This window comes from Pseudorasbora parva, chromosome 24 (assembly GCF_024679245.1).
Source record: "Pseudorasbora parva isolate DD20220531a chromosome 24, ASM2467924v1, whole genome shotgun sequence".
NCBI classification, from domain to species: Eukaryota; Metazoa; Chordata; class Actinopteri; order Cypriniformes; family Gobionidae; genus Pseudorasbora; species Pseudorasbora parva.
Genome location: NC_090195.1, coordinates 33,768,504 through 33,783,786, shown reverse-complemented (window position 1 = coordinate 33,783,786; position 15,283 = coordinate 33,768,504). Strand labels below are relative to the sequence as shown.

Sequence of the window (15,283 nt, the reverse complement as noted above, 5' to 3'; positions counted from 1 at the left end):
TACTATCCCATGAGGTCATGAATGGCAGTGAAGTGTAGGTCACGTAAAGCCAACATGCCAAATATGGTCCGTCTGTATTTAGTACACACACTCAGACTATAAGTTCGTTCTGCATCAAATGTGGAACCAACTCAGCATGAAAGTATGCCATTTTGGACGCTCTTCTTTCTGGACACATGGGTTGAAAAAAATAAACTCTGCTTGTCACAAAGATTTACACTCAACAAGCCCAGTATAATTCTGGACTGAACAACATAAAATGAGGCATTAAAATGGCAACAAACACCGCTTGATTGTCTATGGGAAGGTTTTAAATAAATCCTGCCACTTTTTTCATTAATATATCTTTATTGCTTGAATAGATTTGATACAGAACAGCTTAAATTTCTGATTCTGAAGCACTCATTCGAAGAACAAGAGTAGTGTACCAAAAATGTTCTGGTGATTCTGGTTCCATTCAAGTCCAGTAGAATTATTTTTGGGGATGTAGCAGCGACACGAAACTCCCTTTTACAAATCGGTCAGCACGTCGAACAGTGACAGGTCTCCATTCTTCCAAAGAGGCAGGGAGGATTAAAAAAAAAAAAACATCAGGGAAAAAGGTGAACATATCTTGTAGAAAACCCATGAGTGGAATGTGGATTTGATAACTCCACCCCGTTTATTTGAATTCACAGTCAAGTGCTAAAAAGTAGTGATTGACGATTTAACGTATTCAGAAATCATAGGTGAAGGAAAATGAAATGATTTGAGAAAGCCTTTTGTACGAACCCTGAGAGTGAGACAGAGCGAGGCGGCAGATGGGGCGAAAAGAGAAGAAGAAAAAAAAACATTTATAACTGAACAACTTAAGGTTATCATGCAAAACTACCCTACAGATTCACCCATAGCAGAAGAACAGTAAATTTCACAGTTTTATACGTAAAAGAATATATAAATGAAAACAACTTGTATTCCTCTCTGTCAAACTGAAATAATCATCATCATAATATAATAAAGATAACAGAAACAGACCACACATTCAAAAAAAAAACAATGCATACAAAGATCTACATAAAGCTTTCGGATCAAAAGTGATTATTATCATCATCATAATCAAGAACCCAGATCAAAGCTGGGATGCTAAGTATTGAATTTGAATCATTTTTTATGCAGCATAATTGTGTTAATACATGGCTTCTCCACATTTACTTCTTCACCCGCACTGGGTCATAATAAATACATTAAAAACAGTCTGTGAGCATTCTTACCAGGAAACCAACCACTTCCACGCACAACCAACACAAAACACACTCACATGAACCCAGGAAAAGGCATCGGGAGAAGCAGAAGTCCCGGAATACACCGATTGAGAAAAGCGATTGCAATTGCATTCAAGTTCATCCAATACTACAAGTCTCCTTCCAGAGCGGAGATGTTAGATCTTCACCACTAGGGGGCGCACACCACCTGATATCCAATCAGGGGCAAATTCTCTCTCAGTCCCCACAATTGGTTCCTTTTCACTCATTTGCTTTCTTATATCATCCAGATCGGCAGTCATCCGTTTGGTAGACGGCTGCTCCAGGAAATCAGGAGACCTGTATTTGAAGACGCTTACCAGTCCATGCGATTTCAAACAGTCTTCATGCCCTTTGAGGTTTGCTTCGTTTGTGTCTTGAGGTTTCTTTACAACACGAGTTCATAAAACTGAGAGATCCAACACTACAAAAGAACGTGTGATTGACAAGGGGTCCTCCTAGTTGAGAAGCGCTGCAGGACGACCCATCCTGACAGGAGGCAGCAGGGCGACAGGGTTCAAGTACACCATGAATTCTAGTCCATGAGCCGGGCAGAAAATGAGACGCCTGCCTAAAGCTCAGGAGAAAGAGTAAGGCTTAAAAAGTGATGCTTTTGGAAGACGGTCACCCTGGAAACAGGTACACATTTCATCATATTTTCATCAAGTACATCAAGTTCGTAACTCATGGGCTTCTTTTTTTGCGTGTGTGTGTTCTTACGTAGCTGAGACAGGGCTTGAGGGACAGTAATTCATGAGCCCTTAAGTCAAAAACACACCTTCCCTCATTATTAACCACCCCTTTTGTGCCAAACACCAAAAGGACATCTGACACAATGAGCACAGCTGGACCTTCATCACCTATTTTTGGGCAAACATTGCCCATATACTGTACGTGATAGCTGGTAAACACCTTTCCAAGTATGACCCTCAGATGTTTCATTCCCAGAAATCTCCACACAGCACACAGAACAACAGAGCTCATTATTGTAATAAAATAATTACTCTGAAAGCCTTTGTCATTAAAGGATTTACACAAAAGGGAAACTACTGGCATATTAAGGAAGGACAAACGGCCGTGAAAAAGCCCTATGGTGAACATGTCGTCTTTGCGTATTCCAGTTATGCACTTGGGTGCGAGCCTCTCAGTAGAAATATGTCCTCGTTAGTCTCAGCCTCCGCTGAATAGGATATAAACCTGCTTTTCATAAAGACAGTTTGAACAGTACAACACCATATGCTAATTTGTTCATATATTGCTTATTGTAGTTCTCTCAGGATTCCACAAAAAAAAAAAAAAATCATTGTAAAATACTATAAAAATCAACTTTAGATCATGATAAATGCTGATAAAGATATAGCAAAAAAAGTAGAAAGGCACTTGGAAACAGTCATCGCTTTTTTTTTTCACTGCAATGTACTTTTGTTATATGGCACTGCTTCTTGTTGCAGCACAATGTTTCACAACATAAACTAAGAAAGAGTCTTCACTTCACCCCAAGCAGTGGCGGTTCGGAGGTGGGCAACATATGCTCAGTAGTGGGCTTGGTGTGTAGCTCCAGCAAGCCTTGGATGAATCCGTCCGAAGGCTCGGTGTCAGATGTGGTGGATGAATCCGATGCTTGTTCCTCTGCTGGAGGCTCTTTGGGTGTCTCTGGTCCTGTCTCGGAAGTTAGTTTAAACTCTTCCGTCTCCACAGAGGGTGCACAGTCCTCGTCTTTATCCTGTGAGGTTGGTTCCCCCTTCACAGTGTCTGTTATTTCACTTTCATTCTCAGAGGGTGGATTGGTGCTAGTGGGTGTGGACTCGCCTTCGCTAGCCGAACGCCCGCTGAAGCCTTCCTCGTCAGGTCCACCCGTGACCCCACAAGTCGAACCATCACTATCTGCTCCACGTAGTTTCTGGTGGATTCGCTGATGTCGGACCAAACTGTGCTTGAGGGTGAAGGTTCGCTCACACGTCTGACACTTGTAAGGCCTCTCACCTGGAAAAAACAAGGCATTATAGTGTTAGTTCACCCAATAATGAAATTGATGTCATTAATGAATAACCCTAAATTCCCTAGTTTTTGTTATTTTTGGACCCAAATGTATTTTCAACGCTTCAAGAGATTCTAATTAACCCACTGATGTCTCATATGGACAACTTTGATGTTTTTATTCCCTTTCTGGACATGGACAGTATAGTGTGCATACACTTGCATACGCTCTCAAACTAAATATAAAATATCTTAAACTGTGTCTGAAGATGAATAGAGGTCTTACGGGTGTGGAGTGACATTAGGGAGAGTCATTAATGATATAAATTTCATTTTTGGGTAAACTTACCCCATGCTTTTGATAAGAAACATTCAGTTATCAAACAACAGCTGTCAGATCTTATGAACGATCTAAGTGTGTGTTCGTCTTTACCTGTGTGAGAGCGCATGTGTCTGGTGAGATCCTGAAGGCTCCAGAAACGTTTGTTGCATATATTGCACACCTTTTTCCTCTTGTCTGGCTTGCTGCCAGGTTCTCCAACTTCTCCCTCGGCACTCTTTGGTTCAGTTGCAGCTCCCTCTTCATCACTCCTCTCCTCCTTATCCTCCTCCGACCCACTCTCCGATCCCTCGTTCTCAGCTGTGCCCTTCATTAAGCTCTCCACCTCTTCTTTAACCTCTTTCTGACTTTCACAAGGCACAACTGCATCACCTGATTTTGTGAGGCTTTGTGCAGGTCCATTAGCTGAGTCTGATGCTACATCTGACTGATGAACTTTCTCATGTCTGGTCAGGGTGGCAGCGTAGCGGAAACTCTTCTTACAACTTTTGCAGGTGAATTTGGACTCCTCCTGAGGTGTTTTGTCAGACATGTCACCATCTGCTGTAGGGGAGGCCTGTGATTGGTCTTTCTCAGTGATCTTGAAGTCCTTTGGCTTAGAGACAAACGTCAAGTCAAGGGACTTATTGCTATGGGAATCGCCATCCTCTTTTTCTGGGTCGCTGTGCTTCAATGATTCGAGGGCTGTTGAGTCGTCCTCCTCTTTGTGAGGAAGGGGCTCTACCACTGCCGTTTCTGTCGGCTTAGCTGGCGAGGGTTTTTCAGCATCTGTTGCTACAGGCTTCTCAGGGTCTGATCTTGTGAGATCCATAGCCTCACCCACAGGAAGCTCATTCTCAGATGTGCTCTCTAAAATATAAATTGGCACATTTAACATCAGGTAATAAAGTGCAGTTTTAACCTCAATGTTTAAAAAGTTAACAGTCAAAAAGATACCACTGCAGGGATCGACATTAAGCCTGTCCACGTGCTTATCCTTCAGACAAGTAAATCTGTCAATCTAGCCTGGATGCCAGCCGAACTCAGCCTTGCCCACAACATTTGAGCTTGGGCAGTTCGGTCTGGACTTGACCCATAGAGCAGTAATTATGCCTGAACAGAAACTGTTCAGACCAATGAGATCATCAGGGCGGGCTTTAGACGATGATGGATAGATGATAAACAGTAACGTACTCATCATGTCATCAAAGGGGCTTGGATTGAATTTGTTCAAATCCTAAACGGAGAGCTTGTTCGTATATGGATTCACCTTCACTATTTCTCTCTGAAATGATGATCATGTTGGGTAAGTACTCTGTGTATCCTTAAATTCTTTTTTTACAACACTGGCAAAGATTATTCCAGCGCACGTGCAGACAGGGTTGCCAAGTATTTATTTCAAAACTCGCCAACTACTAGCCCAAAACAATAACTTCTTAAGGGGGTTTCTCTGGAAAAAATGGCATTTGGGGGGTTAAATGTGTGTTATTTTGGCTGGTTGCCTGCTAAAATTCGCATTCCTGCGTCTCGGCCTGTCACATAATTGAGGTCTGTCAATCACTTCTCAGTAAAATCAGTAAAAAATGTGCTTGTCTGAAATTGTTTTTTTTTGTTTGTTATAAATGTTATTTATTATGAAGCAATGTTTTCAGCAGTGTTCAATCAGCTTTGACATATTTTAAATCTGCATATTTGTGATAGTTTTACCTACATTAAGGCAATATTCCCAAGCGTTAATGTCAAGCCCTGCACTGTCTATAAGCAATTAAAATGTTCTATTATATAAATATAATTTTTTATACCTGCACTCTCTTGTGAGCCATCCTCTGCTTCCTTAGACTTGGAGATTACACCATTGCGCCTAAGCACTCGGTTGGAAACGCCATGTTTGCGTAGAAGATGTCGCTCACAGTTGGACTTGGTGGAGAAGAAGGCATCACATTGGGGACAAGGATATGGCTTCTGACCTGTTTACGAAATTCAAAATAAAAGCAAGAAGAAAGTTAATTACACACATACTATAAGGGTAACACAGAAGGTGTACATTAACTCTGTACACCCTTGTAGTGCTGTACAAATTTACATGGGATTCACCTGTGTGTGTTAACATGTGGCGCTGAAGCGAACTAGCCCAAGGGAAAACTCTGGGACAAAAGGGACATGTCATCTTTTGCACAGAATTTGAGTATGCATTCTTCTTCCCTTTGGACTGATGGGGTTGAACAGTCTGGCGGGCTGGCAAGTGTTTCTCATCTTTCACCTCTTTCTCGTCACTAGCACCTGGCTGCGGCCCACCTTTTCTTGCCAAGTCAATTGTGTTGGTCTGAAGATAGGCGCTGAACTTGTTGGCATCAGTGTTTGCCAACATCCTCTCAACACTTGCAAACTCCCCACTAGACTCCAAATCAATACTCGGGTCAGTGGCATTCATCACAGGTTTTTCTTTCGCTGTGCTGCCGGAAGGCCTTTTCCTGGACCTCTTCTTGGAGCTCTCTAGAGCGAGCTCCTCTGTCACGGTATTTGGTGAGTCTTGCTTGCCATGTGTGTCAGAATCAGCCTGAAGGCTATTAGTGTTGTCCCGTTTTAGAAGGTCAGGGGCACCAGAAACTGAGGAAATGATTTGAGCAATGGATGCCAGTGGTGGAAGCTCCTTCACAGCAGCAGAGGAAGGTTTAGGAAGCAGGGGCTTTAGACGCAAGGGCCTTCCTGCAGCATTAGTGCTACTAGTAAGGGAGGTCAAGGCTACTGGAACCTGGTAGCATCCAAGTGGTTGGGGCTTCTCATCAATGGACTTATCAGCCTGAAGAGCCTGTGCAAGGATGCTAATGGATGAATGTTCTTTCTTAATCTCTCTTGGCAATGCAGCCTCAATGTCTTTTTTAAGCTTCTTCAGAGGATTCTTAGGAATAGAGAGGTCAATGGGTTCCATGGAAGAGTCATGGGAAACAGGCTCAATTTTGATCCCAGGTGATCCACTCACACTTCCAGCACTGCTGCCCCCACGACTTTTATTAGAGAAGTCCAGTGGTTGATCCATATCTATGCTGTAATAGTTAAGGTCTTCAACCTTGATAGGCTGCACCACAGTGCTAGGAGAAACCCCATTGAGAGGAGATGGGTTTGGGCTATTTTGGTTGGATGCAGCTTGAAGAGTGATTATGTGCTCTTCAATATCCTGCTCTTGGACCTCTGGATGTTGTTTGAGAAGGTGATGAATACAGTTACGCTTGGCAAGGAAGGCTGCTCCACAACGCTTGCACTCAAATGGCTTTCGCTGGCAGCCATTGTGTGTGCGCAAGTGAATCTGCAGGCCACGGAAAGTCTTTAGGTCTTCCCCACAGAAGCGGCAGGTCGTTTCACTAGTCCCAGCCTGCTCCAGTACATCTCCTGTAGACGTGGACGAGGTTACATACTTGATGTTTTTCTCAATCTCCTTGCGATTGTTTTTCATGTGCTTTTTGCGAAGGTGACGCTCACAGTTAGCCTTGACAGTAAATGGGTAATGACAGAGCCGGCAGACATAGGGTCGCTCACCACTGTGCGTTCTCAAATGACGGATCAATGTAGCCTTGTCTGGAGCAACATAGTCGCAGATATTGCATTGGTGGGGTAGGATGCCCAAATGATATCGCATGTGCGCCTGCAACACACCAGAGAACGCAAAGACCTGGTCGCAAAATCGGCAGGGGTATGAGCCTTTTTGATGCGCTCCTTTCTTTCCAGTCTCTTCTAACTTGCCATTCTCCTGCTTGATATGTCTTTCCTCCATGTCCATTGGGGTATGGGCATCTCCCATGCAGTCTGCCTCCATTTGGATCCTCTCTGCAGAAGCCTGGTTGTTGGCAGATGATGGTGAGGAAGATGAGGAAGGATCCATAGCCGTCTTAAGAGGATGGCTGGCAGGGGGTGGGAGGCTAGGACTGATGCAGCCCAATGAAGCTTGCTGGGTGTTCAATAAGGGTGGTGGAGTTGAAGCTATCATACTAGTTCTAGGAGCCACCAAGGGCTTTGGTTTGAGAGGTGGCATCTGCTTGTAGCCCGACTGCGTAGAATTACAAGGCGCCTTGGATAATGGTGGGAGAGAGATTTGGTTAGAAGCAGATGAAGCTACTTTGAGTATTTGCTGTATATCAGCGAGTTCCATGTTGGATTCACCAGAAACAGGCTTCACCACCATACCACCATCTGGCTGCACCAGAAAGCCTGTCTGGAAAGGCTGAAGGGACAGCAGTTTGAGAGCTTCTTGATGGGACAGACCGTGAAGAGTCGCTGGGTCTACTAGAGACAGGTTAACCCCTCCAACAAGGCCAGGCTCTTGAGGTACGGTGGACTGATTCGACTCTACATGGATAACCCGGATGCTATCTAGCCTGGCTTGCTGGGCATCCTCTTCTGAGGGGGCTGGCTTAATCTGAGAGATGTGCTGCAAGCCCAGGGAGTCCATGAAGCTGCTTTTCTCAGGAGTAGGAAGCTCATCTTTCACAATTAAGGGTGAAGTTGTCTCTTGGGTGCCACTGGAAGTCCCATGTGAGGCTTTGTGCAAGTCCAGAGCTGAGCTAAGAGGGAATGCCTTATCACATGCGTCACATACAAAACGATGGAATTTGCCAGTACATCGGCGAAGGTTTGTTTCACACCAAATCTGTGGGTTAAAATAAAACTTAAACTTAACAAAACTCATATTACAGTCAAGAAAAAATATATTTGATTAACTGTGCAAATAGATTAACCAAGAAAAGTTGACTATGGCTTTACCTGGGCAATACGAGGAAACTTCTGGCATGTAAAGTCAATGAAAGCCAGATCATTAAAGCCAAGTGGGATAGATGGGTTATTCTGGATAAAGGGTCGTCCATTGGGATCCGTGGGTAGCTGCTTATGGGTAGCTGCATTGTGGCGGAGCAAACTTCGGTGATTCCGGAATGAAACGCAGCATAAATCACATCTAGGAATAAGAATGCTAATGTAAGGTGTTGATTTCAAGATACACTGCAAACATTTATGGATTCATGCTCAATAACACACTAATGGGGTGTAACGATACACTCGTGTGACGATTCGATATGTATCTCGATAATGAACTCATGATACGATATGTATCCCGATATTTTAAGCCAAAATAAAGAGGTATTTTAATTTTTTATTATTTTATTATTTGTGTTTTATTATCAGGACCCACATATATTCCCACATTGCATCATTAGTTGTATGATTCTATGTAATAAGATTATTAATATAGGCTATTTTATGTAGGCGGTGATATAAATTATGTTTGCGCTTTCATAAGGGGTGTCGCTTTAAATGGTGTTAGCGCTTTGACTTTGAGGAGTGTCGCTTTAAATAAAATTTGCACTCTCACTGAGGAGCGCCGTTCCGGCAGCGCAAGCATTTCAGATGATCAATGCAATCCGTCACAGCTCTAATCGCAAGAAAGCTTGTCAGAATGACCGCTCTCAAACTGTAAACGTTTAGTTCATCCAAGCACTTTAAATCTGCATTTACTCCCCCTCATGTTGTTTTCGCGCGACACGCAATCATTTGAACGTCCGTGTTTACTACAGTATGTGTGTCGTGTTAAATATATTTGTGGCAAGCAGCGGGGCGAGGGACCGCGAGAGCGGGCCGGTGACGAGTGGTAATGAGTACCAGCTGCGCGGCATACCGGTCTCGTCTCGCGGCCAAGTGACGGGAGCATACAAGGAGGAGCGAAGGCAGCGGAAGACGAGAGAGGACCAGGCCTGGATTTAGGTTATGTTTTGTTTACGTTTTATTATGTGCGTGTGGGCAGTCGTCCGTGAGGGGCTGCCCGCGGTTTACTTTCGTTTTGTTTATTTAATAAAAGCTGTTAAACGTTCGCCGGTTCCCGCCTCCTTCCTTCCAATCTACGAACCTTATTACAATATTCATCACAAAGTCATTGTGTCTCTTCAGAAGACTTGAAGACTAAAGAAGATTTGGATTAGACACTCGATTAGTTATTTTTACATGCCTTTATGACATTCTTTGCATCTTTTAAGTTTGAGAGGAATGGACTTTAAAAATGGAGGGACGTAAATCCCTCAGGTTTCATAAAGAATATCTTCATTTGTGTTTGGAAGTTAAATAAAAAAAACAACATGATGGTGAGTACATGATGACAGAGTTTACATTTGTGGTAGCCTTCCTTTGTTAATTTGTGTTTGGGTGAATTATACCTTAAAAATAGGCCTACTACGCAAGTTGAGTCTTTAATAAAACAACTCTATATGGTGAATCATATCGTTTCCATCAATGATACGTCGTCATATTTTTAAATCACGATATATCGTGTAGCGATATATCGTTACACCCCTACACACTGATATTATAATTTATCATTGCAGAAAATATTCAAGAAATACAATGCCCAATCTACAGTGTATTGTGGAAATGCACCCTAGGAAGTGAATTGGGAGTCAATAATAATCACACCCTTGCCTACAATGGCGCTTGTTCTGTCTTTATTGGGTGCTGCAAGAGACAGCTGGCTAATGTCTGTGCTGGTCTTGACACATGCCCTGCCCCTGATCATGGTGACGACGTGTCCACAGGGACTATAAGCTGCTTTTATCTCAGCAGACATACACAATGCAACACAAGGCAGAGCATAGCAGCGCATCCACCTGAGAAGCATAACGAGCTAAAGTGCAAACAGGTTTAACTGCTTATGAAGTGTTTTAGAAATTTGGTAAGGTGAGAAATGGAGAATGGAGGAGCAAATTGTAGCTTTCCTATTGCAAATAGTTCAACCTATAATTACACTAAACCATTCCTTATTTAGGATGCTGTTGTTTCTATTGGCTATTTTGCAATGGCTTCAAACAGGCCTCATCCAATCAGATTTCAGAGTTGGAACTATTCACTTTATTATAGCATGCATGTATGGGAGTGTCTGTCTTACTTGGAAGGGCAGTTTGGGTGACACAGATAACACGTCTGTATCTGGAAAAGTGTTCTTGTGTCTGTTTGTACGCGTGAGTGTGGTTATTTTGCTGCTTTTAGAACTCCTCAGAGTGGAACCCATTTCACAGCAGTCTAGATCCTCTTAACTAGCACTCTTAGCTCTTGTGATTACACAGGATTAGAGCTAAATTTGCAGCACTTCTATACAACAATAACTCTGCTCTGAAACTCAGACAGGCCCTGCCAACTTCCCTTACCCAGAGCCATGGCGTACAGCTATCCATTAACTAGAGGAGCTAGCCGTCGGTTGGGTTCAATGATTTTAGAGGGATAGTCTACAGACTGACGTCTCCAAGGATACAGCTACCGCTTCACACACATGCATGCATGCATACACTACTACAGAGATGTCCTGCAGAATGCATCTTGCTGAAGTCTTCTCCTGTGTCTCATTAAATCGCCCCCAGCCACACAACCTCTGTGGTCCATCCCCCCTCCATTTTGCCTTCTTTCCTCTACGTGCCACTCCCTTTGCCCTAAGCCTGGGGGCCACATGCGGGGGGGAAGGGAAGAACCTCTTAGGCCTCTTTTACGAATGGGAGGGGGACACGTCGACAGGATAACTGTTATGTAGGTATGATCATTCTCCGCCAATAAAATTTCAATAAGCAAAACAAATATAGCTTAAAACACAAACTCTGACACTCAGAAGGCCAAACCTGTAAAACAAGATGAAAGATTTCTATCTGAGCCAAACAAATGTTTTTTAAAGAGATAGTTCACCCAAAAAGGAAAATGTGAAGTTTATCTGCATACCCCCACTGCATCCAAGCTGTCTTTGTTTCTTCAGTAGAACACAAATGAAGATTTTTAACTCCAATCATTGCTGTGTGCCAGTCATAATGCATTTGAATTGGTAACAACTCAATACAGGTTAAAAAAAACATGCTTGGACAACATGCATAAAAACCCTGCTGCTCGTGACGACACATTGATGTCTTAAGACATAAACCGATCGGTTTCTGTTTTTTTTTTTAACCTCATATCATCTAGTGTTCCCATCTGCTATTACTTCCGTCTGGTAAGGTCAAATCCGGCGCGATCATAGATATATATTATGTAGATCCCTCATTCGGCCAATCCGCTCAGGCACTAACAAGGATTATATACAGTCTTGTTCAAAATAATAGCAGTACAATGTGACTAACCAGAATAATCAAGGTTTTTAGTATATTTTTTATTGCTACGTGGCAAACAAGTTACCAGTAGGTTCAGTAGATTCTCAGAAAACAAACAAGACCCAGCATTCATGATATGCACGCTCTTAAGGCTGTGCAATTGGGCAATTAGTTGAATTAGTTGAAAGGGGTGTGTTCAAAAAAATAGCAGTGTGGCATTCAATCACTGAGGTCATCAATTTTGTGAAGAAACAGGTGTGAATCAGGTGGCCCCTATTTAAGGATGAAGCCAACACTTGTTGAACATGCATTTGAAAGCTGAGGAAAATGGGTCGTTCAAGACATTGTTCAGAAGAACAGCGTACTTTGATTAAAAAGTTGATTAGAGAGGGGAAAACCTATAAAGAGGTGCAAAAAATGATAGGCTGTTCAGCTAAAATGATCTCCAATGCCTTAAAATGGAGAGCAAAACCAGAGAGACGTGGAAGAAAACGGAAGACAACCATCAAAATGGATAGAAGAATAACCAGAATGGCAAAGGCTCAGCCAATGATCACCTCCAGGATGATCAAAGACAGTCTGGAGTTACCTGTAAGTACTGTGACAGTTAGAAGACGTCTGTGTGAAGCTAATCTATTTTCAAGAATCCCCCGCAAAGTCCCTCTGTTAAAAAAAAGGCATGTGCAGAAGAGGTTACAATTTGCCAAAGAACACATCAACTGGCCTAAAGAGAAATGGAGGAACATTTTGTGGACTGGTGAGAGTAAAATTGTTCTTTTTGGGTCCAAGGGCCACAGGCAGTTTGTGAGACGACCCCCAAACTCTGAATTCAAGCCACAGTACACAGTGAAGACAGTGAAGCATGGAGGTGCAAGCATCATGATATGGGCATGTTTCTCCTACTATGGTGTTGGGCCTATTTATCGCATACCAGGGATCATGGATCAGTTTGCATATGTTAAAATACTTGAAGAGGTCATGTTGCCCTATGCTGAAGAGGACATGCCCTTGAAACGGTTGTTTCAACAAGACAATGACCCAAACACACTAGTAAACGGGCAAAGTCTTGGTTCCAAACCAACAAAATTAATGTTATGGAGTGGCCAGCCCAATCTCCAGACCTTAATCCAATTGAGAACTTGTGGGGTGATATCAAAAATGCTGTTTCTGAAGCAAAACCAAGAAATGTGAATGAATTGTGGAATGTTGTTAAAGAATCATGGAGTGGAATAACAGCTGAGAGGTGCCACAAGTTGGTTGACTCCATGCCACACAGATGTCAAGCAGTTTTAAAAAACTGTGGTCATACAACTAAATATTAGTTTAGTGATTCACAGGATTGCTAAATCCCAGAAAAAAAAAAATGTTTGTACAAAATAGTTTTGAGTTTGTACAGTCAAAGGTAGACACTGCTATTTTTTTGAACACACCCCTTTCAACTAATTGCCCAATTGCACAGCCTTAAGAGCGTGCATATCATGAATGCTGGGTCTCATTTGTTTTCTGACAATCTACTGAACCTACTGGTAACTTGTTTGCCACATAGCAATAAAAAATATACTAAAAACCTTGATTATTCTGGTTAGTCACATTGTACTGCTATTATTTTGAACAAGACTGTATATATATATATATATTATTTTTTTGACCTTACCAGACGGAAGTAATAGCGGATGGGAACACTAGATGATATTTGTCTGATATGAGGTAAAAAAAACTAAACAAATACTGTTGTGTTTCTCACAGAAACCAATCGGTTCGTGTCTTAAGACATCAATGTGTCGTCATGAGCAGCAGGGTTTTTGTGCATATTGTCTAAGCATGTTTTTTTTTTTACTCTCATAGAGTTGTTACCCATTCACATGCATTATGACTGGCACACAGCAACGGTTGAAGTTAAAAATCTTCATTTGTGTTCTACTGAAGAAACAAACACACCTACATGTTGGATGCACAGTGGGTAAGCAGATAAACATCACATTTTCAATTTTGGTTGAACTACCCCTTTAACATGTAGTACAATATAAAAGGCTATTCCCACTGAAACAAAATCCCTTTGCAATGTTAGTAAGCAAGAGAAGTTGCCTCCTCTGTATTCGGATATGTTAAATTATGACTGTACCAGCACAAAGCATGCCACCATATCTCCCAGCAACTGCAGGGATCCAGCCTAAAGCCCCAGCTACTGGCGTCCCCCTGCAATACAACTCTCACCTCGAACAAAGGGACAACATTCCTGTCTGAGCTTAATGGACAGCTATAATATACTGAACAGAAAACCAAGTGTAGGAAGGGCCAGAACTGTTCCATTGTCAAACACTAAACTTTTCTTTGTTACCAAGCCTGTGAGTTATTAAATAAATTCATGCCTTTTAACAACGATACTCAAGACATGAATCATGATCGTGTTTTGGTCATGTTACATACATTTAATGCACTGATGCATGTGTGTACCTCAGTGTAGTGTCTGGATGGGTCTCCATGTGGGTGTCAAAGTCATTTCTGCATGTGAAGTTCTTGAAGCAGATAGGACATGTCAAGACTTCTTCCTGTCCTTTGTTCAAACTCTGCTCATCTGCTCCACTATCCTCCAGGACCTGCAGCACACAGGTAACCATCAGCTATTTGTAGCTCAATTTGGGGTGCATTTGGCACTGGGTAAGATGTGGATCCACACTCACCTTTTTGCTGGACGGCTCCTCCGTCTTCTCTCGGTCTTCATCGTGGCTTAGTTTGCGTTTGGCTGCAGATGGACGTCGCCGCTTCGGTGGAGAAAGAGTCGGACTGTTGGGGATGGAGCTGGAGTCCTTCTCATGGATCTTCATGTGTCTGAAAACATATAAAAGAGTCCTTTAAAACTAAATGTTGTCCAGCTGTCACAGCTTGTTTAGCGATCACCACAAATTACTCTGTTACATAACTCTAAAAAAAATTTGGGCACTGCTATGTTAATAGCTGTGGAACAATTGCTTGGGAAGTAGTTGCATCTTGAGGACATTTCCAGCTGCCTCCCACTGGTTGGATGGATGAGTAATTAATGAATAATATTTAAGAAACTTAGGGTAGAGGAACCCTTGTTCATCCCAATGGGAGCCAACAGAAATGACTGTAATGGGAAAATGCTAATGGGCTGGAAACTCCTGCAATTATCCCGCAGCCTCTATATGTGCATATGTGGAGCCCAAGATGGCGGGTAGAGATCAGCGGAAGAGAGCGCTAATGTTGCATGGAGAGGGCCAGAAGTTGATCCTCTATTTTCCAGAGAGATCCTGAGGAAACCAGTGAGGATACATAGGAAGTTAAGGCCCAAAGATGAATAGAAAGGATGCCTGACTTAAGAAACCGTTTCAAACCCACTATTACCACATCAACTCATAGAGATAAAAATAGATTTATTGTACAGTCAAAGACTAAATTTCAAATAAAAAATGTATGCTGGATGTATCCAAAGTATATATCTGTGTGCCAACTTGTAAAAGTACTTTGGAAGTGTACATTCATATGCAAGTGTAAAAAAGGTCAGACATCCCATGGTCTTGCAGGTCTCAGTTTTCACCCTGCAGTCAGTGGTTTATTAATAGCAGGCAGCATGTTGGACACTCGTGTGA

At 42.5% G+C, this 15,283-nt stretch overlaps 1 protein-coding gene across 2 annotated transcripts in view; it reads right to left on the bottom strand.

Annotated features, from left to right (window-relative positions):
• Positions 1–334: 334 nt before the first annotated feature.
• Positions 335–15,283, bottom strand: part of rreb1a (ras responsive element binding protein 1a) — a 74,010-nt gene continuing 59,061 nt past the window's right edge. For both annotated transcript variants that reach the window (XM_067434389.1, XM_067434388.1), the window contains 7 exons: positions 14,357–14,504; positions 14,130–14,272; positions 8,332–8,521; positions 5,671–8,218; positions 5,379–5,543; positions 3,691–4,446; positions 335–3,263 (listed from right to left, as the gene is read on the bottom strand). In XM_067434389.1, the coding sequence (XP_067290490.1) occupies positions 2,767–3,263; positions 3,691–4,446; positions 5,379–5,543; positions 5,671–8,218; positions 8,332–8,521; positions 14,130–14,272; positions 14,357–14,504 (4,447 nt within the window). In that variant the 3' untranslated portion in view covers positions 335–2,766. The remainder of the gene's footprint in view (positions 3,264–3,690; positions 4,447–5,378; positions 5,544–5,670; positions 8,219–8,331; positions 8,522–14,129; positions 14,273–14,356; positions 14,505–15,283) is intronic.